This window comes from Necator americanus, chromosome X (assembly GCF_031761385.1).
Source record: "Necator americanus strain Aroian chromosome X, whole genome shotgun sequence".
In the NCBI taxonomy this organism is placed as follows: Eukaryota; Metazoa; Nematoda; class Chromadorea; order Rhabditida; family Ancylostomatidae; genus Necator; species Necator americanus.
This window is the reverse complement of record NC_087376.1, coordinates 23,609,323-23,636,796: the sequence shown is the minus strand read 5'-3', so window position 1 is coordinate 23,636,796 and position 27,474 is coordinate 23,609,323. Positions and strand designations below refer to the sequence as shown.

At 40.8% G+C, this 27,474-nt stretch overlaps 1 protein-coding gene across 2 annotated transcripts; it reads left to right on the top strand.

The window, feature by feature from the left end:
• Positions 1–730: 730 nt before the first annotated feature.
• On the top strand, positions 731–27,441 carry RB195_025093 (uncharacterized protein; the record flags this gene model as incomplete). Of its 2 annotated transcripts, XM_064213100.1 has the most annotated exons (12): positions 731–886; positions 937–1,084; positions 5,167–5,319; positions 6,854–6,936; positions 11,527–11,619; positions 20,177–20,304; positions 20,363–20,450; positions 23,509–23,601; positions 23,723–23,807; positions 23,887–23,987; positions 24,373–24,511; positions 27,269–27,441. In XM_064213100.1, 12 exons carry the CDS (start codon positions 731–733, stop codon positions 27,439–27,441), a joined length of 1,440 nt encoding a protein of 479 aa, XP_064068981.1. The 2 variants fall into 2 exon arrangements, with proteins under 2 accessions (XP_064068981.1, XP_064068982.1); XM_064213101.1 differs by lacking the exons at positions 937–1,084; positions 27,269–27,441 and adding an exon at positions 4,134–4,173 and having other exon boundaries at positions 24,373–24,519.
• Positions 27,442–27,474: the final 33 nt, after the last annotated feature.

Genomic DNA, 27,474 nt, shown 5'->3' with positions numbered 1-27,474 from the left:
CATATTATTTTTAGTTTTAATTTATCTACTAATATCGCTGTACTGCAATACATATTTTGTTTTACTCGCAGTATTACTGTTTTTAAAATAACTTATTATTTATTTATTATATCGTATTATTTTAGTTTATTTATTAGGCTTTTATTTGTTCTTTTAATTCTTTTTATTATACCCAATTTTTGATTGCTATGTGGGCAGCTATACTAGTAGAAACGAGATGAGGGGGTCGTTTTTGGGAGGGTCTGCGAGGGGGGAGTCGTTTTTAGGAGGGATTTTTCCAAACTATACGCTTGACCCTGGCCACTTCTGCAGTTAACTCTTCAATGAAATGTCCGTGGTCGACCCCTATCACCAGGGAAGGCATCTACTGTCTACTATCCCTCTATCTATCTACAATCCGCCTCGTCATGATGTACGGATCGGAGACTTGGCCATCACCGCTTACGGTGATGGAGAGTCTTGACACAGAAAGGAAGCTGCTTAGACGGCTGATTGACTACGTTTGGCTGATGGTGAAGGACTTTTCTTTGAAGTAGATATGATGTACTGAGGTTGACACCTGGAAAACATCAACATCTTGCCCGGCATACTGAAGTAATCAAAAACCGCCATCGCTTTTTTGGTCACACTGCGAGGATATCTTCTGGTCCAATTTGTCCTGAGAATGTTTCCAGACTCAGATTGGAAAAGGCCTCCTAATCGTAAAAGAAAGTTCTGGACGGAAGTGGTAATGGAAGATCGGAAGAGACTTGGCGTTCAGCCGAGACCATGCGAACTCTACATGGAAATCGAACAGGATCTGCTCGGACTTGTTTTAGGACGATACACTCCGGAAAAGATGCAGATAGCTGCGTTAGGCTGTGACACCCGCAACCGATTAAGTCAAGTAAGTCACTGGCCAGCTGGTATATCAAATCAGTGTTTTTTTGCTCTCAGACAGACAAGTCTGGTACCAATCTGTCGACGTCAGACGAATTAAAGGCTTGGTTGGTACCTCTTGCTGCGGGGACATTGAAGACATTGCCATTGCCATTGCCGGACATCGCCGCGCTTCTCTCTGATTTGAACGATTTTAATCAGTCATGTCGGCACAATAATTCACCCTTTGATATTGTTCCCCTTCTCGGTCTTTGAACACTACTTTAGCTTAGAAATTTGAGGCAAAGTGGCTTTCTCTATCCAAAGTGTGAAGTGTCTGGCGTCATTTAATGTGCTTGGGATGAGCCATCACGTTCACTTCAATTCATAATTTTTTGAGGCTTGCGAACTTGTAACTAGCCTATACAATGAATTGGTGGTCAAGAGTGTAGTTGGGGAAAAAAAAACCTCCTGAAAACGACACCGCATAGAAGACCTTCCAGAAAACGATCCCCTCATATCGTTCTTATTAATATAGCTGCTCATAGCAATGAAAACTAATTAAAATAAACAGAATTAAAGAAACAAACTGGACGCTTAATAATAAATCAAAAATAATATAATATAGCAATTATTATTAAATACCACTATAATGAATATTGATTTGAAATACGGCGAGTGAGAATAGCAAATAAAACATTGTAGAACCAATTTTACGTCATTTCCTACTATTTCTTCACAGTTTTACTTATCGACAATGAAAAAGGACGGTTGAGAATTCGATACCCGTCAGAATTTTTTCATTTTTTCAAAATGGAAAAGAATTTATACCGATTTAGCATTCTAAAAGCATTTTTCACCATTTTCTACTTCCTACGCACAATTTTACTCATTGACAGTGATTACAGACAATGAATAATTCGATCCTCGAAGAATCTTGATTTTTGCAAAACAGGAGTAAAAATACTGAATAGAACACTTCAGCGACAGCTTTCTAAAATTGTATTTAGAGCGCCGCTCACCGCATATAGGTGTTATTTAGAGGTCATTTTAACGATTAGAACTAGGCCTTGGTTGGAAATTACTGCTGGACTGGTCAGATTTTAGTAGCTTGAAATAAATATTAATACCGGACTACAGAAGAGGCTGTTGAAGACAGAAGTGGCTGCGTTCTTTAGAGAAAGATTTGCGCTACAAAAGGTTAAGAAATATTTTCAGGGACCCTCTGGTTTGTTTGGAAGCTAGTTGAGAAAAAGGTGAGAAATTCAGCATCTTTGCTCAACTTTTTCTCAATTAGCTTTTGAAAGAACGAAAACTAACTATAGAAAAGTAAAAATGAAGCATCATAGCAAAAAATCTTCCTCTACAACACACTTCAAACAAAATTTGCCTTTATTAACTACGAGCTGAGTTGTTGGACTTTGTTTGAAGTCACACAAATTTTGACGCATTGCCGAAAATCTGAGATTTCGCACTTTTATCCGTTTCGAGACTACGGCAGCGCCGTTGAGAAATTCGATTCCATATTTGGATAGAGCATCAAGGAAAACCCTTAACCTAAGTTTTGGTCTCTGTAGGTGCTCTGGTTCTCTCAAAAGATAGTTGGGAACAACTCGAAGAATAGAGGATGAAAAAAAAAAAACAAAAAAAAAACGAGGAAATCTAGAAGCACTAAACTTTGTAGGAATATAGAAGAAATCTTTCTCTACACATCGCAACCAGCAATTGCATAAAATTCACTTTGAGCGTCAATATTTAGAAATTCGTGGAGCCTACTTTGTTCTAATTTTATCCCTAATTGAGCGTGTAGATGTCTTTTTTCGCTCAGTAACAACATCCAAATTGCTTTTTCAAATGATGATAATAAATTGGTCACTGTCGGATGAGAAATGTGCTCTTTTAACTCTCGTACACTAAATGCAGAAACCCCACTTGTATGTATAAAGTGCTCATCCATAGAGTACGTAATACATTTTATTGTTTGTAATGAAGGAGTTCCGAAGCAATAATCTAACAATGAAAGAAGTGAAGTTTGTTTCCTACGGCCTCTTAGTAGTCAATACGAAGTTATCTCTAGGTAGTTCTATTTCTTGTAAATAAAATAATAGTACAGAAGTTAGTAATGTTAGATTTGATGGTTATGACAGCATGTTAAATTGTTAAGAGGATCAAGATTTTATTTAGCCACGTGCAATTAAAACATCTTGGTTTCTATTTCATTATTTTCACAACTTCTGTTGTGTTATTTATAATGTGCTATCTTTAATTCGTTATTTGATGGTTTGCCTCAAATTGACAACTGACTGTGGAAATAAGATATTCACTCGTTTTGATTCCTCCTCTCACACTCAATATTTGTTACTTTTTGGCGAAATTTTCATGACCAACTTACTTTAAAGCAAGGTCGCATGTGTTTGTTCAGAACGCATTGTGTAATTTTCACTCTTTTTTTTGTCGCACTCACAACCTCGTATTTATCCTAATTTCAATGCTCTTCTTTGTTTAGTATTTCCTCAAGCTAGGAACAGACCAAAAGGTGTGAAATTATCCCAGCAAAATCTTTTAAAAAAATACTCCGCGACATCTATTTTTCTAACATTTCGCATTCTTTAATACATGTGCATTTAAAATCGACAATCCCCTCGTCTTTTTCTCCTTGTTCCCTTCATTTTCTCTCCTTTTCTGTCAAGCATTACGACTCCCTCCTGCTCTGACGCCCCTCTTACGACGCCCCATTGGGAAATTCTCAACACACGTTTGACCTTGCTTGTGGGAAATAGCCGATGTATCAATTCATTGCTTTTATCCTCCCGGACAATTATGATCCTAATTATGATCACCAGCCTGGTTTTAATAAACTAGTAAGTCGATAGAGGCAAGTTTGATATTTACTGTTTTTATTCTTTCAGTGGGACGGGTGTAGTGTAGCGGTTAGAGGTTCCGCTTCCTGCATAACCGATCGGAGGTTCGAATCCGCCCTAATGCTCACCAAGCCTTTCATCCCTCCGCAGTCGATACCAGACTTGTCTAGAAGGATAAAACACTAACTTGACACATCGGCTAGCCAGTGCAAGTCATTGTATAGGCCAGTTACACGTTCGTGAACCTCAAACGATTCTGAATTGAAGTGAACGTGGTGGCGGATTGATTAACGACAGATACTTTGTCCTTAATTTTATTCTTTCAGACAGGTCGTGTACTAATACATCGATGCAGCAGAGATGAAAGGTTTGGTTCGCACTAAGACGGATTCAAACCTCCTATCGATCGTGTAGACAGCGGGACCACTTGCCAACTGCGCTACACCCGCTCCTGGTATGCAGTTAAACACAAGTTTTGTAGTGTTTTATTGGACAATGTTGCAAGGTTAAAGCTAATCAAGGTCTAGAAAACATTGCAGAAATCTCATTCAAATTACACCAATGTGCCTTCGAATGCCAGGTGGTAGAGTAATATTCATCAGTTGATCTACTTGGTTTGAGGCTATCGATGAAGGCAGCGCTGCTGCTGTCATCGATTCAATTCTTTCATTTCTCAAATAACATCGTATTTGTTACATCACGAATGCTTGATTTCAGAAATTGTTTTATATTGCCTTTTTATCAAGGGTGATAAGGCAACACATATAAGCCCATACTTTGATTTGAATTCACAACTGAGAGCGGTAGTGTTGGCTCTAAAGATTACACTACAGTTCCTAGCTATTTAAGTTTTGCTCCCGTACTTTTTGGCAAACTAAAGAGCAGAGGATATCTTTGCAACTTTATTATTTTAAAACCATTTGCTAGCGTTTAAGGATAAAAACAATCAACAACAAAAGGATAAAGTGCAACAAGAAACAACAAAAGGATAAAGTGCACGGTTTTGGTTAATCCTCTTAGGATGCGGCTCCCAACTCAACTCTAATTCAGGATCGTTTGAGGTTTTTGAAGGCGTGTGCAACCAGCACATGCTGGTGCCAGACAATGGATCAGGTCAAAGTTTTTATCCGGCCGCACAAGTTTGGTGCCAATTGCAGGGACTATTGTAGCAACATCTCAAAAATTTCGCAGTTCAAACTACTTTTGAAGACCATTCTCGCGTATCTTGTCAAGAATATGCTTAGTTCGTGCCTCTGGAAGATGCTGGCTCTAAATCAGGCAAAATTTATTAAATTAATCAGAGCCTTGAAAACATTGCAAAAATCTAACTCGAATTGTTCAAATGTGTCTCTGAATTAAGATGAGTCCCAAGGAAGTCCTTTCTTTAGCCACAAAGGAGTCCCGACAAATATGATCAACAAAACTTGACCCATATCGTTCATTGCAGGTGAGATCAAGCTGGTCGGAGAAACGTACGAATACTATGGAACGAAGGTACGCGGCGTTCACCGCATCGAAATGCCCACATCTTTCCACAGGCCTCTCTTCTCGAGAACACTTTCGGAAAACGGGTTTTCGGCGACTGCAGTTGTACACTCTGGTGCGTGTCTCTGACCCCCTTCCTTAATTTTTAACGAATCGAAGCCTTGAAAAAGAGAACTATGGGAGAACGTCACTCTCTAAATCACAGCTTACGGGGGATTACGCGGTTTTCTTATAAATGACTTACTCAGGTGATTCTTTATCTTCATAGTCGCGTGAATTTTTGAACCAGATCGGTACCTATTATCACAATATTACTTTTGATGCTGCTTCTTCTTTGGTTGCTTTTGGTTCTTCTCCACAAAACAATCACCTTATTTTCTTTTTCCTCACGTGACAACCTTTATCGAGTCAACTAGCTCGTTTATATATTTTATTTCCCACACAGGAAGAGTAACGAACAACTTGCTTACAGACATATCTTTCCTGATCTTGATATAGACAGTTTTTTTTTTGATGAATTGCAAACTGTTCTTCACCGAAACATTCTATCTAGCAAATACTACTCGATCATTTTCTACACTTTCTCACTCTGTAAAACAACAATTATTTGAGATTCGTTATTCTATTTATTTTTCTGTTTCGCACCTTGATGTGTCAACGCTGTTTTCACTGTCGAGGTCCGCATTTTCCATTTACAACACACCAAAATGTTCGAGTTTTAGGCAGAAAACAGTAGAAAATCGCTCACCACCCACCTTTACGAATGCTTCTCGCTTCTTTCCAAGAGCTAACGCTAGGATTAACGTGATTGGACATGCTAAAACCAACTAGTCGTAACTTTGGTGGATGCTAACAAATCGATGGTGTAGTGTTTATGATGTGTAATAGTGGTGTGCTCAAAGCGTAGTGTGTCTCGATGAGCTGCTGTTGATGACAGCCTGTTCGTGGCTCTACTTTACAAAGAAACTCACATTTAAGTGATTATGAAGTCGAATGAGAAGTGCTTAGTTACTCAATTTTTGCTCTGGGTTCTATTGCAAGCACATCCTCAAGAAAAGCCTTGATACAGCTCCCGTGCATTTCTAACGTCTGTGACATCTTCCCTCGTTGGAAGCTCTCTATCTTGAGAATTTCGACAATGGAAAGTTGAATGACTCCATAGCCGTATTAAGTCACAAAATTCCTCAATTAGTCTTTGCAATTTTTAACTCCATATGGCAGTCCTTTTTATCATTCTACCGGAGTTTTTGCTGCCGTGTAGTTTTTTTTTTGAAAGCCGAAACTCCTAGCTTTCACTTGCTAACGAGAATAATCTGTGATTGGGATGATAACCATCGGTCATGCATAAAACGCATAGAAATGATTTACTTCCTCTCATAGCAATGTCGTATCTCTACAGCAACCTCATGTGACCATACTTTGTTCTTTGTACTTTACTAACCTTGTTTTCTACTTTTAGTGCGCGTTCTACTTTGCTCCACACTATGGCCACGAAATTCTCCAAGATAACCAGTAATTTTGTAGTTCTCTCGAAAATTTTCAACTAGAAATCTGTTTCTATACCTGTTAGGAACACTTCCATTCTACTCCTCAATAGTCCGAACAGGTGTTGAAGTTATAGAAAATTCTGTGAGTTCTTCCACTTACAGGGATGGGAGATAACGACATAAACGAGGATCTTGACGGGAAAGAGCGCCCTTTCTATGTTTTGGCGCTCATTTCAATCCTAAAGGTCTGCTCCGTTTTTTTTTTTGCTTCGTGTTTTTCTAAGATATAAACTCTGGATGTAACTAACTTGCAAGAATTTTCAAAAGATCAGCCCCCGTGAAGCTGGCGTATTCACTTGTTCTCATCACGTGCTTGTCAGAGTTGTACTTATTAATCTCTTACCTTTTTTACTTTTTTTTTGGCGGATAGGCGAAATTATTGTTTTTTCGCGTATCTAGTAGAAAATTACATAGAGAGAACAGATCGCATTCGTGTTCAAAACATTCTAAAAAAGATACGCTATATAATAAACACAAATTGGTGTGTGTGCCACTATAACAGGCTAGCATTCTACAATGAACCACTGTTAGTAGTTGTCATATGCTGTAGAGTAATGGAATATAGATTGTGAAAGAAGTGATAGGACCGCTCAGTTCTTCCATTCATATACTAAGGAGAGTTCCTAGCAATTCTTGGCGTGTTTTGAGTTTGCTAGAAAGAGGATGTGACAGAAGAACTACAAAGTTTGAAAGTTCAATTGCATTTTTGTGACAGAAGAACTACAAAGTTTGAAAGTTCAATTGCATTTTTGTGGAATTTTCCTTCCTACGACATGAGCTGTTGAGAGGAGTTGTTTGAAGCCATAGAGGTGGAGGATGAATTATTATGCTATTTTTCTTCCTGCGACATGAGCTGTTGAGAGGAGTTGTTTGAAGCCATAGGTGGAAAATGAATTATCATGATATATAATAACGAGCTTAGTCCGTGTGCGTGTGTGCGTGTGTGTGTGTGTGTGTGTGTGTGTGTGTGCGCGTGCGTGCGTGCGTGCGTGCGTGCATGTGTGTGTGTATGAGTGTGTGTGTGTGTGTGCGTGCGTGCGTGCGTGCATGTGTGTGTGTGTGTGTGTGTATGTGTGTATGTGTGTGTATGCGTGTATGTGTGTGTGTTTGTCTGTGTGTCACGAAATTTGAAAAAGGGGGTGCGACGGGTCCATCCGGCGTCGGATTGGTGCCCAAGCGTCAGATAGCTACAAAATGGACTGAGACGGGTCCACCGCTGCCAGATACGTATAGAAGGGGGTGCAACGGGTCCACCGGCGCCAGATACCTGTGGAAACGGGTGCGACGGGTCCACCGGTGCCAGATACCTGTGGAAATGGGTGCGACGGGTCCACCGGCGCCAGATACCTATAGAATGGGTTGCGACGGGTCCTGCGGCGTCGAATTGCTGTGTCGTGGTTTAGAAATATCGCACAGTAACTTCGTGTGCATGTCGCGAAAGGTAAATTGGACGTTGCAAACGCTTCATAGTCGAACCCACTTTCCACGTTCTTTTTCACCTCTACGACTCCTCCGTTCTTCAGAAAATGGAAACATGAGTGCCAACTGCTGCTTATATAGTAGCCAACTGTGTACATGATCTGATGTGGAACGCTATCTTTATCAGTACGATGATGTCATTCACTTCATTTTATGTGAAACATCATTCTGCGGTAACCGTTGGGGGAGACAAGAGGGAATCCTATACTTTGAGTAATGATTCCAAGTCGTGTCTATATTACATTGGTATCGAAAGAGTGGTTAAAGGTGAAGTTTGAATGTTCTCCAAATGTAGAACTGACGCGTTTACAAGGAAAACTATGGATCTTTAGTCTAAATTTTACAGAAAATGTTACTATTATTAATTTATTTTCTTTAACTAGTGATGGCGAGCGGAGCGAACACCACAGAAAGTCTGAAGTCCGGCTTTAGCCGGACATTCAGACTGGTTATGCTATATAAGAACAGGCTTAGTTTGCGAGAGTATTTTGGTATTTGTTTGTGTGTCACAAAAATACTTCATACAGATGAGAAGCGCTATTCTCCATGCGTGACAACCGAGTATTTTACCATGAAATAACTGTCAACAGCTGTAAGATCATGTATGGAACATGTAAGAACATATTAAGAGTGGCCGCGTATGCAAGCCTGATTGCTACCTGCTCGTGGTGGCCCTGCTTTCACCAAGCGCAATCAGGCGTTTGAGTGTTGGGAACGTTGGGAACGCATGAGATCTGTAACCTGCGCAGTTATATGGTGCAAAATTCCCATACGCTGCAGAAAGGTGTTGTCGTCCTATACATCGCCAGAGCTGACAACCTGAAAGGTCAACTGCCTGAAATTAGCATGGAATCTTTGGCAACAACCATTCGTTCCGTCACACTGAAGTGCCGAACACTGTCGAGTGAACTCCGTCAAACCGTTCTGTTTAGGCCTCTGCGATATCTCCGTGCGCCGCTTGCTGTGCTGCAGGAAACACGCGTCAGAGATCGACCCGTCATCATATCGGTGACTTCACTATCTATAGCTGCGATGGTGATGAAAAGACCATAGGTGGCTCCGCGACAGCTGTGAGGAGCGACTACAACAACAACTACCTGGTGGAGGAATTTGGCTCGATGTCAAGATGCGTCTTTGAACGACTGCAGGATGGCAGAGAACGTAAACTCTGGATCGTAAACGCCAACGTACCTACAGAAACTGCTGAGAACAATGGTAACGACCCCTTCTATGATCAACTCAATGTATTGATGTCTAAAATGCCCAGCCAACAGGTGATCATTGTCGGAATCGACGCAAATGCGAAGATGGGACTTGACCAACAATCCGATGTACTAGGAAAATGGTATTATTCAACGGAGCGCTTGTCGGATAATGGTGACAGACTGGTCGACTCAAGTGAAGAGACGTACCTCATCATCGCTCCCACGTTTAAGAGGAATCATTGGAAGGACCAACCCTTTTGACGCCTGAAGAGCAGCTCAAGAGGAAGATGAGAATTTGAGACGATGAGATGAGAGCTTTGAGATGAGGACTTTGAGACGGAATATGAGAGCTTCAGCTCGAGGACGTTCTGACAATGAACATTCCTCAGCCGGATATCCGCAAATCTGGAGCAGTTTTGGATGTTGCATTCGACTATGACCAGTGTCAGGTTCTTCTCAGCTTTAGGATACGAAAAGATACCAGAAGAGGAACCAAGAAGTTACTCTTCTACCCAAAATTGACATAGCAGGTCTGAAAGACGAAGAATGCAGAAGAAAATTTTGCAATCGCATTTTCTATTCATGTTGGAATACGGAACAGGAAGAAATTTTGCGTTGCGGATTCCCCCTACAGAGTGCAAGGGAAACGTGCCCGTTTCTGATACCGATCTTAAAGTACTTGTAATATGCATGCGATTTTGCGCGGAACCAAGGTAGAAAAAGGTTGAGACGGTGAAAAACTAACTCCAAACGCTGATTGCACGTTCTTTTATATAGAGATGAAGTACGGTTGAGATTTGGCAGACAGAGCTTGCTTGTCAGCTGTTTCGCAATTGCTAAGGTCAGGTTAATATCAAAGGAACAAACGCCATCCTACGTCGTTGTCCAGGATGACTACGACGAACTTTGCGGGGTCACGTTCATGCACGTAGTCTACACCTCCGAACTTTATATTTTATATTCGTTTACAGAGGCTCTAACATCATCAGTTTCGTGATATGTTGTCTGCAACTGAGCTCTTGAATATAGTCAGATGTTTTTGCCAGAAAGTAGTGAGGTTGGTTCGAATGTTTTCCTCGACACGTCAGCTTTGCGAGTTGGCCGCATAGTTCGGCGAGACGGATCCTAGAGCATCAGTCATATGAGCCGGCACCGGCAAGTAGAAATTAATACGGAACGGTTCCTTAGGCGCGTTCGCTTCAGATTTCAACAGGTGGGTCGTACAGCATTACTAAGATGAGCCGGTGCAGGAACGTAGTAAGGTGCGGTAGAGAGGGTTTTTCGGCATCAGTTATATGCGGCGGTAGCAGAAAGGAATGAAGCAGACTGATACTGGTTTCGCGACGTCAACTAATCATATGAGCATCAGATGTAGTGAGACGAGTCTCACGGCGTCGAGGTGCGCTGACTTCTTGAGAGTAGTGAAGTTTGGTGAGAGTGGATTTCCGTATGCCCACTCTTTTATACGTACCCCTCTTCCTTGTGATATCCTTTCTTCAGTAATCACATACACACATTCAGATCTGCGGTTTAGAAGTAGCTACCAGTTTACGCGATTTGTCGTACATTTATCTTCAACATTATGATGATGATGTTCACGTCACTAGCACATCACTACATGCTCTTGGGAAATGAGATGAAGAGAGTCTTGATGTCATAGTGGTACTGAAGGAATATAGATGTCATCCAACAGTGCTTACATTTCTGAAAAGAGCGATATGGACCAGTGTTAGCAAAAAAGGCAACCCTGATTCTTATGCAGAAATTTTCCAAGATGTTCCCTTGAGAAATTAAAATTGTTGTCGGCCAATGAAAGCGAACGACACAAGAGGTCTGAGAGTCCAACTTAAATCGGACAATCACTCTAGTTTTTAGAATAATGGTCAGGCTCAAGTATGAAAAAGAAAATTCACTCGCTTGATGTGCATCTCTACAAGCTATAGCTTGACTGGGATGTAAATGACTTCTTCAAGGTTGCATTTTTACCTAGTTACTGGAAATCTGATCGTGTTGAACTAGAAAAGTTCGATTATCTTTCCTGTGAGGACTAGTTTTCCTCTTTGTAATAATGTTTTATGCTATTTTTTCTAGGTCATTTTTTTAATCTACGATGTGATCGTATTCGTTCCGTTCAAGATTTTCGCTGACCCGTCAGAGAAACTAACTATGTCACAGCGCCTAAAGGTGAGACTTCTCAAGGTTTTCAATTAGTACTCACGACACTTTCAACATATCTCTTGTCCTTTGTCCTGTTGTAGTTCTTTTTCGTACAAAAATCAAACTATCTATAGCACTCTTGAGGAAGTGATTGTTGGTTTTATGATTGAAGTCTCCTACGAAAATATCTAAAACAGTGGTCGTTGTGGAGATGTCGCAAACAGTTTCCCTATTTTCCAATCTAATAAAATACCTATCTACTTACTAAGAAGAATTCATTCTGAGAAATTATGGGTTTGAGGCAAATTTACCAATGTCATTTAACAAATAAAACCGGAGATACATTCAACAACTCAAATATGTTGTCTCAGAGAGGTGAAAAGTTAGGTGTAAGCTTTATGTTGCTTAGTCGTCTGGTTCGCTGACAATCCTTGGTGGAGAAATGCCAACCCGTTGGTTGCGAGACTATGAGGTGCACCCCTGCATTTTTGATTAGTGCACAAAAAGCGAATCTGTGCCTGCCGTGGGACGCAGGTAAATTCCCTGCTCTTGCTCTGCTAGAACAGCTTCAAGCAATCCATGTATTTTGAATATAAGTCCTGCCAAAAGCGTGCTATGAGGTATCTTGGATGCGAGGGGATGGTGGGTAGAGTTTATTTCAAGAAATAGGCTTTAGATGTTCATTATATAAGTGCGCAACTATCTCTTATTAACTAAACTAGTTGAACTATAGGTTAGCTAACCGCCCAAGGATTTTAAATTGGTCGCTTGATATAGTGATAAGAGAGTTTCTTGACGTGAAGGGAGATCGGGTGCAGCAGCGGAAGGAAGAAACGATTTAGGTGCCCAGAGCGAGAAAGGAGTACGCACATACGCTTGCTTGGGAAACGACCATTGAAGATCTAATGATGCAAGCCACTAAAATCTACTAGAATGTCATTGGACTGACATGGCGCCACCGGCCGAACGTCGCGTACGACGCCGGAGTAGGACTGTTCCTGAGAACATGCGACGGTAGAGGAGTTGTGATGTTGGTGCTTTCGTCAACGCGAACATGGCAGATAAAATTGACTCTTTTGAACAGCTTTGCACCCAAATCGAACGTTTGCAGATGAGAATATGTGACTCAACGCCAGCTTTGACTCCTGAGGAGGTGATTGTTGTTTTTACGATTGAAATCTCCTACGGAAATATCTTAAACAGTAGTCGTGGTGGAGATCAAGTTGCGAAGAAGAGGAATTTAGAGCTTTCTACAAGAAATTATGATTATGAAGAGAAAAAATTATGAAGAGAAGATCATACCTCCCATAAGCTCATTGTTGGTAATATCAACGACAAAATTAGGCTTCCCAATTTTATCATGACGACTATGACCATCCATTGAAACTCGCAGTTTCAGAAGCAATCCTCTCTGCAATGACATAGGATTTGTCTGGTGAGGGCATGACAGTGAAGTAGACCACATCTTCGTCAGCAAAATTTCAAAGTCGCCAAATTAGTGCAAAAGTTCTGTAGGGTTGGACAATCGCCTCTGAAGAAGATTTTTCTTCTCTCGGAAACGGAAGGAAACCACAACGTTGACAAAGCGTAATTCCAAAACTGTCATCGACCAGAACCTTTCCAATTCGCTGGGTTTGGGAAAGTTTGGAAAAAAATCGTCATTGAACAACATCAATATCGGAAATCAATGGCTCCTAAGACATCATCACTACGGTCCGAGGGAGCAGAGAGTTCAGAAAGCACCAAGAGAGACCTGCCTGCGGAAACTCTAAAGCTAATACGCCACGGTGAAGTCGCTTCCTACAGGCAACCGCGAAGTCCGTCCAAGCTCACTAGACCTTGTAGAGAAGCGATAAAAGGAGACCTCAAAGAGAGGAGAGGGAAACAAGCATGGCTGCCCAATGGGACCAGATGTTGACAGTGTAATATTCGTTTCTGTGCTATTTAGGGCTTCCTCAAGGTGTGTGAGTGTTCAAACGAAGGAAACACGGCATTTTGAGCAAATCTTCACTACCTTTAGAACAATTCGGATGAGGTCCAACTGAAAATTGTATACGTCTAATCTCGTTCTTGTGGATGATCTTAAACAGGCGTCAATGATATGCATGTGAGTGGTGTTCGTGAACGTCGTTTAGCAGGTATATGGGACGGTAGCTCCAAAGGGTTTCAAAGTCACCCTGTCTGTTTCATGGTCTTCGACGCAACTCGTTGTTCCGAAGAAAGAAACTTAGGTGGTACTCCATCAGATAGGATGTTCGAGCATGAAACTGAGATGCCTTTGACCATCACCTTGATTTTCTGTAGTGCCCATAATACAGCGTGGAACCCAATCGTCGATCCAACGATTGCCGTTGAAGCACATCATGTGTCCGGCCCACCTTAATTTACTATCTTTGGCAAATGTGTCTCTAATGATCAATCGCTGACGTAGGAGAGAACTTAGAATCCCGTTCTTCACATGCGATAGCGAGATACTCCTAGTTTCGCTCTTTCGATTGACCGTTTAATGACGTTTACCTCATTCTCATTCTGCTTGCGAAGTACCCTGGTTTCTGAAGTATAGATCAAAGCAGGAACTACGGTGACGTTGAAGAGGTAGCCTGTTTGAGAGAGTGTGCAAGTGTGTTCTTGGTCTTTTTCATCACACCATTATATTCATTCATTATACACTCCCCAAGCAGCTCCCTTCCTCCTGTCCAGCTTGTAGTCAGTTTGTTCTTCATGTTCATTTCCCTACTGTGATAATACGTAATACGGTACGTTCGGATATGTTCGACCTGTTGAGCGTAAATGTGGCATCGGAGACATATCCGTTTCGCATAAAAATCGTCATTTGCAGGTTCAGCTGAAGATATTTCGTCGAACTCGGGCAACATTCGCTCCGCTTGGATGATGCTCTATCTTATCAGAGAGATGTCATCAACAAAGCGTGGATGTTGCAGCTGCCGACCATCTTCACGTCCATGATGATATTCTTGTAGAATCGCGAACGTGTGGTTGTGAACTTACTGTACAACTCTCAACGTACTTTAATGTACTGAGCAGGACGCAATGGCTTTGGACCGCTTCCGTCTCCATTGAGTCGGAAGCTTTCTTTAAGTCGATGAAGGTGAGATAGAGCGGCATCTTGTACTCTGGCGAAACCTCGATAAGTTTCGAAATAGTGCAATGTAGTCAATCGTGTCTCTTCCATCTCTTCCAAATCCCTGCATGCTTGCGTGGCTCATCTAACATTTTCCAATCCTGTTAAGGATCAGTCTTGCAAAGAGCTTTTAGATGACGGATAATAAACAGATTGCGCGATAACTGCCGATATCATGTAAATCTCCCTTATTATACAACACGGTCTTGCTGGTCCTCCACTGTTTAGCAGCTATGCATTCGGACAGATAACGCGCAAAAAGTCTCGCTAGAGTGTTGGTAAGAACTGACGGAAGATTCCTCACTTGTTCGGATATTATCCTTTCGGGACGGGGTGCCGTACAAGTTCTTAGCGGCATGATAACATGTCGTAGATCAGAAGGAAGAACAAGACACAAAAGAAGGACATTACATGTCTGCCTCCCCTCGGATAATGAAGAGGGTAGTGGACCTGGCTGTCAAAGAGATCAGAGTAGAAGTCGTGGTTGATTTTCTTCATTCCTTTCTTGAATGCAATGGTTGTTCCATTCAGGTTCTGGTGAACAGTCATCTTCATATTAGGATTGGCCAAGTTTCAGCGAAGGCAGCAAAGGCCCTTTCCCGTCTCTATAGCTTCAACCAATACTGCTGCTCTTCTCTCTTTGAAGTCTTCTCTTATCACCTCACTGCAAAGCCTTGTGACGTGAGTTCTTTGTGGCCTGCGGCTCATGCTGCTCCACGCTGGCGTGTTAGCCCAAAAGTTTCCGGAGACAGGCGTCACTTGGTGGCTTTAGAAGTCTGAGCTTTTCTCGTGCAGTCGTAAAGGTGTTCAACGAGCCTATAGTATTCCTTGTCGACGTTGTCCTTGCGGTATCTTCTCAAGAGAAGGCTAGAGTTGCGACGAGATCCCAGTTAATGTTAAATTCTGGGACTTTTCTCTCTGAACTTCGCAGCTTTCTCTTCTCTCCATGTGAAGGGAAATCTTCTTCACAGAGGAGGCGATGGTCCGACCTATATAGAACTTTCGCACAACAGCAACATCTTCCAGGCAAAACCTTTTACTGATGATGATGTGGTCAATTTCATTATGATACCTCCATCGCATGACTTCTACGTCCGGCACAGAGAGGAGGGCTTCTGGAATTGAGAGTTGTCATGGGTGGTCTTAGTCGTCATGATGAACTCAGAAAACCTCTCTCCTTGCTCATTTCATTAAAACCCGAGGGTCCTGATGTGAAGTTCTCCAGGCGTTCTTCTGAGGCCAATATTGGCATTGAAATCACCAATTATGACCTTGAGGAGAGTATGATCCTCTCTGCAGACCTTCTCCAGGTCCATAGGAAGCTTCGACTTCTCCTTCTTCGTAGCTTGATGTTGGAGCGTAAGCGACGAAGAAAGTCGAATCTGGTGCGGATCTACTTCTTCTCATCCGCAAACGTCCGATTCTGGTCGTCAGTTGTTCCATAGAAGGAGATGTTCATTGCCATACTCATGTTGACAAGGACCCGAACTCTACCAACTCCTTTTCTGCCGCACGTTCTTAAGGTCAGTTCCTCTCCAGTTTCATTTACAGTATTCAGTGGGTTGCATCGTTGGTCGCTGTCTGCATAGATATAAGCATTCCGCCATTAAACCAATGACAACATGTGCACGGGTATGTGGGAAGATTTGAGAGTTGCATTCAGATGTTAGGGAAAGAGACTACTCAACGAGGAGATATGCCTCCAACTCCGCGGAGAAGTAAATATGTTTAGTTGCTCGGTTGCAGAGATAGGTTGAAAACTTTTGTTTAGATCATTCGTAGAAAAAAAAAACTGAGCACACCATATTTCATAAGATCCACTTTGGATCAGTGAAGATGTGAACGATATGCTCAATATTAGGGCGATCTCTCCCTTCCATTTATTTTAGAGTTCTCATTTTTCCAGTACTTCAACACCGAGTTAATTTGTTTGTTTGGTAATTTTTCTTTTTATGGATCACGTTAACTAATTCGTTCCGTAATTTATTCGTAGACAATCACAACGTTTCTAGTGCACCGTTTTTTCATGCTGCTGTGAAAGAACTGTTAAGATTAATCGTATAACAAGCTGTCTAGTTTAATCGTTGAGTTCATTTTTCTCCGCGTTTCAGTTGAGCTCTTGAGCATCATCACATCTTTTTGCCAGAAAGTAATGAGCTGTGGTAGAACAGGTTCCACGCGTCACTTAGATACGTCGGCGCCAGAAGGCAATGTGACGGGTCTCACAGCATTGAATTGGTTCGCTAACCCCTCAAAGTAGTAAAACGGAGTGACTAGAATTCCACCCAATATACGCCTCCGTTTTTCCACTTCTCTATACGTTTCTCTCCCATGATTTGTCAGATATTTTTCTTAGAAATTAGACACTGGCATTTAGATGGCCCCTTTAGTAATAGCAAGTACTTTACGTAATCTGACGCTTGACAGTTATCTTAAGCATTATGGTGATGGCGTTCACATTTCATGTTAGCACATTATTCTACAATCTGGTAACTGTTGTTAACGTTAACTTAAAGATGACGAGAAGGGCTCCGATATTGTAATGACATCGTAGATGTAAGATCAAATTTGAGTACTCATGGGGTCTAGCACTTTTAACAATCCTTACTCTTCAGAAAGAAAAGAACGAGAAGAAGCATTTTCAGCAATAAAAACAAGTGTAGTTTGGTGGCAGAAACCTACACAAACGCAAACAGCAAACGCCCTCACATTGAATTGCTATTGACCACTGAAGGCGAGCACCAAGCGAAGACCTCAAGAAGTTTGAAAGTTAGCGTTACCAGTTATTATATAATATTATATATATATATATATATATATATATATATATATATATATATATAACTTTCTTGACTTAATCGGCGGGCTGGTATTACCACTTGACCCAGTTCCCCATGTCTTCGCCGGAGCGTGTCGCCTTCCAGCGCAGCTCTACCTAGCTTCTCGATCTACGGCAAGAGCTCGCACATTCGTCACTGTTCCATATCCTGCAAGACTTGGCGTCTCGCGTGAAGTGGCTATCGACACTGGCTGACCCGAGTGCCTTAGGTTGAGAATGTCTGGCAGCTCAGCGTAACGAAACCGTGTGTTGTTGCCAAAGATTCTGGGCTCCTTCTTGTATATGACCTTTCGGTGTTGGATTTTGGAGTGTTCTGGAAAGCAGCGTCTTTTTGCAATGTCTGAGTAAATTCCACCATATAACTGTACAAGTTATATAGCTCACAGGTCCCCAGAGCGTATACTCAAATGTTTGATCATACGCTAACCTATGACATATGGTACCTATGAGCGATATAACTTGTACAGCATAGCTATATAACTTGTACTCGAGTATACGTATTGCAGGTAGCAATGAGACCTCGTATACGCCGTCCCATTATATATATCATGATATATAATAACGAGCTTAGTTCGTGTGTGTGTGTGTGTGTGTGTGTGTGTGAGTGTGTGTGTGTGTGTACGTGCGTGCGTGCATGTGTGTGTGTGTGTGTGTGTGTGTGTGTGTGTGAGTGATAGCCATAATATGTGGTACGACGGGTCCACCGGCGCCAGATACCTGTAGAAGGGGTGCGACGGGTCCACCGGCGCCAGGTACCCATAGAAGGGGGCGACGAGTCCAGCGGCGCCAGATACCCATAGAAGGGGTGCGACGGGTCTACCGGCGCCAGATACCTATGGAAGGAGGTGCGACAGGTCCACCGGCGCCAGATACCCATAGAAGGGGTGCGACGGGTCCACCGGTGCCAGGTACCCATAGAAGGGGTGCGACGGGTCCACCGGCGCTAGATACCTATAGAAGGGGGTGTGACGGGTCCACTGGCGTCGGATTGGTGCGCCGGCGCCAGATAGCAATAACGTGGGGTGAGACGGGTCCAGCGGCGTCGGATTAGCGCGCTGGCGCTTTATAGCTATAATACGGGGTGCGACGGGTCCCACGGCGTCGGATTGGTGCGCCGGCGCCAGATAGCTATAACGTGGGGTGAGACGGGTCCCTCGGCATCGAAATGGTGCGCAATAACTTCGCGTGCATGTCGCAAAAGATAAATGATTAAAGCCGTTTCATAGCCGTGGCCACTGGGCGCGTTGCTTTTCACCTTCATGACTACTCAGCGTATCTATCTCTTTGTTCGTTTGCCTCAAGTTGGTAGCGTGCCGTTCTCAGAAAGTGGAAACGCGCATGAAAACGGCTGCTTAAATAGCAGCAGGATGTTTATGTGATCTGACGTGGAACGCTATCTTTATCAGTAGGATGATGTCACGTTATTTTATGCCAAAACACCACTCTTTGATAACCGTTTAGAAAACAGGAGAAAATCCCATATTTCGCAAGATACTTTTAAATATTGTCTATAATATATTGATAAGGAGTGTTTGAAGCTGAAGCTCGAATGTTCTGCAAATGTAGAAGTGACGCGTTTAAAAAGAAGACTATGAAATCTTTCGCATTTAGTTATAATATAAAAAAGGAAGAAGGATTGCTGGAGATACACAAGTCCAATTTCATAGAACTAATAGCATTAATATTAATTTTCGTTGATCAGTGAAAGCGAGCGAAGCAAACACTACAGAAAGCCTGAAGTCCTTTAGCCGGACGCTCAGACTGGTATATATATATATATATATATATATATATATATATATAATGGGGCGGCGTATATATGTATATATATGTATAATGTAATGGGGTCGCGTATACGCATACATATACGTATATAAGTACGTATGCATATATACGTATATATATATATATAATATATATATATATATATATATACGTATACGCGACCCCATTAAAAGACTAAAAGATTATATATATATATAGTTGTTTACTTATACATGTGTACATGTATAAGTAAACAACTATATATAATCTTTGAATCTGCATCTGAGAAGCATGGTTTCTTCTCTGACAGGAATTAAAACTAAAAAAAGTGAATTGATTGAATCACATCCTCATCTCATCAATCCTGCAAAATTTCATCTGAATTCCTTAAAATAATTTCTGAAGATCGAAGAAAAGGTGTTGAGCTTCTGCGTTCTAGGTCTTAAATTTGACTCAGTTTGTATAAGTTGGAAATACCTTCTAGTGATACAGGTGATGGGAACGACAAATTTTTTGAAAGGAAGGAGGTTGTTATACGGATATAACAGTCCCATGCAGTTGTAAGATCAGATCTTGAAGAGGTGTCTTCTTCTTTGCAATAGATTTAACTCAGAGAGAAACCTCAAGAAGTTGTTGAAGTTATTCATGATCAAAACAATCATTCCCATAGAACTCCAACCTAATACTTTACAACCATTGTTGTAAAGTAGCTCTCAAAGACGATCGGACTTTATTGCTCTCAAAATACAACTGTTAGCACTATACAATTGATTACGATTCTGCCACACACAGACTGTAATAATAATTCTTGTTCGCTCCAGTTAATATTGATTTTTTAGGCTAGGCCGATAGGAAACGATGATCCAAGGTCTGCATGGAGGCATGTTAGTACGATAAATGGGGAATTGGCAATCAGTACTTTTGATTGTTGCCGAACTATTGCAGATCAGTGGAATGAGGCAGTTAGGTACGTAGAAGTAATAAATGTTTTCTTCAATAGATTTGTTTCACTCAGATGTTTTGAGGAAGTTTCAAAGAAGTGATTGTTTTGGAACTCGCGAAGTCTTGTCTATTAGCAAAGAAAAGAAGACGAGCGGCAAGATTTTTGAAAAGGTAATATTGATTTCAAAACCAGCACAAAATTTTGTGCATAGGTGGAGTTAGCATTACAGTTCCGATGCTATTCTTGTTTTGTACATATCATTCACATAGACCAAATGAAAGAAAATGCCTTGTCAAGAAACTTCACCTAGAACTGCACACAAAATACGTTACAGTGGTTTGTTTGTGGAACCTGAGCTACTAGCTATGTAGTGTTTAAGTATTAATAATCCGTAGTAATTTTAGCTAATATTTCCTCTGTAAATTCAATTTTGTAAGAACTGTATGCTGTAGCCACAACAATTCTTCGCCAGAAAACGAATAAAACTTCTTTCTTCGCTTCCGCGTTTTTTCCCATTTTTTTCCTTCGTACCCTGTTTAATTTTTCCCTACATCATTAGAAACATTCTTACTTCTCAAGCTTTTTAAAGCATTTCGTTCTCATTTTCATTATTAACTATTCCGTGGATGTGCCGTTACTCCATTTGTTTCACGTTTATTTGGATCCATGATGTTCCAAAACAGTGAAACTATCGCCTTGCTGTAACGTGAAATACCAGACGGAGCCTTTGAAAATCTGTTAGAGCTAAGGGATTTTGAAAAAAAAAAAGTTTTAAAACAGTAAGAATTTCCCTCACTTCGGTTTCTAAGAATCTATTTAGAACTCCCATAGTTTGCTAATTCCGATATTGCAACTTAGAGGGAAGAGAAGGTTCTATAAAAGTACCAAGTGTCAAGGCTGACAAATTTAACGTGGCTGAAATCTTTTCAAGAATCCAAACAAGTTGTGTATTTTGATCGACAATGAATAGATCTCTGATGAATCCCATACTAGGATTTTTCTAGCTGGGAAGTTTTTTTTTAATCAACTTGAAATGTTACACTTCCGCCAAGTTCCAAAAATTTTAGAGCTTTCTAACGAACAGTGAGGTATCAAAACGTTCATGATAACGTCCACCTTACGGATATTCATTTACAACGTCACTTTTCTCTTCTCTTTTCTTTTTGTTTGCAATAAATTTCATATATCCTCAAGGCGCAAGTACATAAGAGCATGTTCCCGTAATTCGTAGCCCTTGGTAATTTAGGAAATAAGTGCTTTAGCACTCTTTCCCCGAAGTTCAAAATAAGCTAGATAAATAGACCACATTACTACGATTGGACTGCTGTCACGTGTTATGATATCCGCTTTTTTTTCGTTTTTTGACTAAGAGTCATCGTCAGCAGAGTCAAGCGTGCTGATGGACACGACACTCTCGAATACGACCCCCCTCCCCCTCCCTTCCCTTCTTCTCCTTCTCCAACGCTCCTGCAACCGTTCTCGATTGCTTCCAATACAATGTATTTCATGTGTTTCGAAAAAGAAAAATTGAAAATTAGCCGAGGAACAATAGGCAAATGTGAAATTCGGTAGCTGACAGAAGCGAATAAACACCAAGTAGAAGAAAAATCAAATTTGCTGAAATGTTGTTCAAATATTGGTATTGAAATATTTCCGTTTTTATTCTATTCTATTTTTCCTAAAATCTTTGAAATATCTTTGGATACTGAATAAAGCACATATTACAACAAAAAAGAGAAGTCAAAGAACATATGTAGGTAGAATTAGAAAAGAACGGCGAAAAAAGTCAAAAAAAAAAATCAATATTCTGTTCCTACAATATGACAATGAGACGAACAGGTTTGACACCCCGCTGAGTCAAATTTTTGCAAAAGAGTTAGAAACTTGAAATCATTTCTAAAAGATGAAGAATTTAACAGTCAAAAATTTTGAAAAACTGCGAGGCCCTAGAAATCGATGGATGTAGCATCTCATAGGGAAAATTCTCGGCTATAACCTGCTGGAGGTGATCTGCTTCACTATGAGTTAATGCGAGTTATTAGACCTTGTTCAAGTTCGTAAACTTTTCGGCGAGCGAGCAAAAGTCAGGATTTTGGCAAGTCTTCCCATTCCAAAAAAAAATCACCCATATATTAAGATAGGTGGTCTTAGAAAACCCCATTCTGCACACTGTCTCCTCTCTGGACCGTCTGGTTCTTTCAAATTTTAGATGGGAATAGTTCAAAAAAGTCGAAAACTTCCAAATCTACTTTCCAAAAAAAAAAACGAGAAAGCCTCGACAACAGCAATATGCGAGTTATTAGACCTTGTTCAAGTTCGTAAACTTTTCGGCGAGCGAGCAAAAGTCAGGATTTTTTTTGTTGTTTTTTGTTTTTTAGGAACAAACCTTCTTCCCTGAAGAACTACTTAAAATATTTCGTTTGATCTCCTTATAGGGAAGTTCTTCGCGATCTCCCAGACCTAATAATGTGCACAGATTCTAAGCTTTTCGGATCATTAAATTCCACTCGATCCACTTTTAAACTGCTGAAACTCACAGAATTAAAATTTTCATCTCGTAGAAGTGGTCTCAGGTTCCTGTCTGTTTTGCAAAAAATTTGACTCAGCGGGGTGTCGAACATGTCATCCCATAGTTGCATTGTCAACTCGTTGTACATTTTCAAAAGAAAATGTTGGGGCTTCCATACTGTCCTTCTCCTGAAAATAAATATATTTTGTTTTTTGTAATCAATTATTATTATTTGTTGTTTTGTATTGTTGGTATTTATTGTTTATTGTATCATTTATTTTACTATATAATGCATGTAATTATCTAATGCTACGTAGTGTTTTGTCCTGGTTATCATGTTATCTTCCATTCACCTCTGCCCACCGCACACTCCTTTCGATCTCCTTCCCTTGCAACCCCCTGCCTCTACGACACGACCCCCGGTGGGAAAATCCCATCACACGTTTGAGCCTGACCGTGCCTTTTGCAAAACATTCAGTATCCTAAATGAATAAGTAATTGATGTAAGACAATGGAACAGAGCTAGAATCTTTGCAGCTATAAAGGCACCTTCTTATGTTAAATTCTTCGGGAACCATGTTATGACAACAATGAGTGTTTAATGAATCCTTATGAGTTATAATGGTCAATTCATAATTTTGCATAACGCAATGTTTGGTATAGGTAAGGGTAAAAAGTCGATTACCAAAGATCATGTGAGAAGAACTGAAGAATTGCAGTGGGAAATGGGCGAATATCACTGGAAATCCTTCGAAGAAGTTGACAAGAGAACAAATCTCGTCGCATCTGGACTCTCTTCGCTTGGCCTTGATGTATGGATCTCCTTCTCCATTATTCTCTCAGCAAATGAGAGCCACTCATTACGTTGTGAAGCTCTCTTAGATAAGCACAAAGTTTTAGCAATACTTCCTCCTTCTAAAATATTCTTTTCAGAAGAACGATAAGGTCGTTTTATTTGCCGAAACAAGGGAGGAGTGGATGACAACTGCAATAGGATGCTTCAAAAGTTGCTTTCCAGGTGCGTCAATCGAAACCTGCTAGCTGTCGAAAAATATCCATTTTGTCTTTGGAAACAAACTGTTCAAGAAGTCGTTTAGTCGTAACAGTCTACGCAACGCTCGGAGAGGAGGCTGTAGAATTCGCTGTTAAAGAGGTCTCGGCAAAAGTAGTAATTACTTCTGAGAATCTGCTTCCAAAGGTTTTTTTTTTAATTTGGTCGTCTATTTTTAAATAGCAAGTTTTGGTAGTCTTTGCTGTCTAAATTATCTTCGCTTTGTTACCAACGACGAGCTCTAGTATAGATTCTGTTCGAATTCATTCAGTGTTCACCAGCAAATCCTCTTGTTTATTGTTACAAGTTGTGCGTCCAGTTCTAATTATGCTAGATTTCTCCATTCTCCAACAATTTTGAACACCGCGCTATGAATCCACTTTGTAGATGAGAACAAAAAATCTCGTGTACTAGTTTAACAGATGACTTTGACCTGCTTCCTACTGAAGCTTAAAATTCAGATTTTTATCTGTCTTCAGCTATCACTACTGTCCACTTCGTTACTTCTTTCCATATTTATTTCATTGTTTAGGTGGAAGAAGCGATAAAACATGGACTGGATATCTACACAGTTATTTACTTTGAAAGTCCTGATCCAAATAGTGCTGTATACTATACAAGTGAAGAGGCACATGTTCTATCCTTCTCTCAGCTTCTCAATATGGGCAAGCGTAAGTAGTGATGAATCCTCTTGACGATTTTATTATTGGAGGTAAAATCCGCTGTTAGTACCTATGCACTTTTACTTTTCTCAACGAGAGGAAGGGAGAGGGGGAAGGAGGGAGGGATAGTAAGAGAGGTGGGAGCAAAATGGGGGCTATAGTCAACACTAGTCTCTGTAACGAAATGATGTGATATTTGAATGAATGGTTGAGGAAGACTGGGTGCGCGACAAGAGGTACCCATGAAAACCGGCTGACCGCTCCTTACCTCCCTTCAGCGCCGTGTGCCTCCGTGTAATCACAGCTGCCAGTCCACCAGCTGGAAATCCTGAAAAAAAGGAGACTTGATTCTTGAACAGAGAATCTGACAATGGGATTATGTAGTGCGTTCCTCGGGTCATCGCTTCGCTTTTTGAAGCCGTGCAAAATTGAATTCGGTGTCTACAGTCAGCTGTCAATATGAGTACAAATTGAGGTACACCGAATACTTGAATAAACGTGATGCTTTATAAACGACGTGATAAAAGTTGGGAGATAATGAAATCTTAAATAAATCGTATAAAATAGACGTACCTATTCAAGAGTTATGGTCCTTTTAAAAAATCAAGTTACTATCGTAGTAGTTTTTGAGGCCTAGTGATAACTGGGCGTGCTGGTAGTGCGGAGAGTCAATATTTTCATTAAAACACGGTCAGCTATCAATCCGTGACAGAAAATTCATATTTCCATTTAGCATAAAAGAATTAAATGATATTCATTCATATATTATTTTATATCTACTTTGATGTGTTTTCATGCATTATATATCCATACTCTTCATTCAACAATTAAGACTTGTGAAGCCTCAGAAAAGGAAATTTCGATGCTGCGCAAAAAAAGACATCTACGACTGGAAATAGGGGCAAAAGTAGTGCAAACTTGGCTGCACGAATTGCTGAATAATGACGCATACAGCGAATTTCACGCAGTGCAATTTTGCCGTTTCATAGAGGCATGTTTTTTCTTTACTGGTGCAATCTTTTGGTGATTTTTCTCTTTCTTCTAGCTTCCTTTCTTTCCTAGTTTTTTTTTAAACCAAGTTCTAGCTTTCGAGAGAACTCGGGCACCTGCAGGGATCAAAATTTACATTTAAGGGTTTTCGTTGATACTCTTTCAAAAGATGGCGGATTATCTTTCAATCGCACTAGTGTTGTCGTGCAGGAAGTCAAAATGTTAAAATTCGGATTTTTGTCTGCGCGTGAAAATTTGTGTGACAAAGCAATAACTCAGCAGACATTTCATGAAGCTTACTCAATTTAAAATACATTACAGTGGAGGATGTTTCCTAGTAAAATCTCGTCCTACTTTTTCATAATTCCTAGCGTTCTCTAAAAAAGTTAGTTAAGAAAACGCTGGTGAATTCACCAAAAGTCCCAACATTTTCTCAACTATTTGAATAACCAGAGGGTCTAATAAAACATTGAATTACTTTATCCTTTCTCTAAAAAAACGCAGCTTAATTGCTCTCCTATTTTTTTACACGTAGCTATAAACGTTAATAGCAACGTATCAAATACGTTAATATCAACGTATCTGGTCCTACGCTTATTTACAATAATGTTCGGTGTTTATTGCCAAAATCATTTTTAGATCATGCACATATGTTTCAAATTTACTCCTATTCATATACATTCATTTTGCTCTTGTTTGCTATATTACACCACTTTTACTCCAACTTATTTAGTAAATTGTTTGATTTATTTTTTTTTTCAAGTTTTCATTTATCGCATTTAATCACTAGCAACTAGGTTAGTATGAGAGCAGGAAGGAGTCGTTTTTGGGGCAATCGTGTCGTAGAAACACGCTTGATCCTGGCACAGAGTGTAATTCCACAACCATCCAAGATGCAGTTGTACCTTGTTCTGATAAAAACGAGCTAATGTAAAGTTCGAATTATTTCGCCTTAGAAGCCATTTACTCGCACGGAAGCGATGGATTTTGAAGTAAACGACTAGTCCAATTTTATCGTACCCTTTTGATTTTGAATTATGCTTGAACAGCTATAGTTTCTTGTAAATAAAAACATAAAGTCACTCGCGTATCAATCCACTTGGGATGCGCCAATGCGTTTTACTGCACTTCATTATCGTTGAAGTTTTAGAACGCGTGTTGGCATATCCAACAGCTTGCGGGGCCTAGCCGATAGACACGTGAATGTTTTTATCCTCTCAGACAAGCGTGGCACCAATTTATCGATCCAGGAAGGATGAAGGACTCGGTTGGCACCAGGGCGGTTTCGAACCATTGACAGTGTAGCTACACCAGAGCTGTTGCCGATTGCGCCACACCCTCCCGCACTTTCCCACACGCGCATAATCTATTAATGAAGCACGGTGACGAATTCAATGTGTCATGGTATGCAGCTCTGTTGTTGTTGGTGCTCTATCTCCAACAGAGTGGTGACAGTGGCGTATTGGTGTTCGTTGTCTTACACAACCTTTCATTCGTTTTATTGCGCTTTATCTCTGGATGAGCAAAGTACAAAGGTTCCAAGCAAGCTTGCAGCTAGCAGGGATGAGGCTTGCCGAACTCTCGCGCTAGTAACCTCATTTTTCTAACGTTAGTGCTAATGTGGGAAAGTAATGCGCGCATAACATCTTCTTCTTCTTCTTCTTCTTCCTAGCGTTTGTCCCGCGTTGTTGCAGGGTCCGCTTTTCTGCTTCTTGTCTTCCATTTGGTTCTATCCATTGCATCAGCCGTACACAAACGTACATCTATCATATTCAGCTTCACACGGTCTAACCAGCGAATCTTTGGCCTCCCGCGCGGCCTCACTCCTGAAACGTCGAGCTTCAGAACGGTTTTGGCAACAGAATCTTCCTCCCGCCGCAAGACGTGACCAAACCATCTCAGTCGCGCCTCCTTCATCTTCTCAGTTATCGGGACGACACCGAAGATAGAGCGCACAGTGTCGTTGGATACTTTCTCTTTTA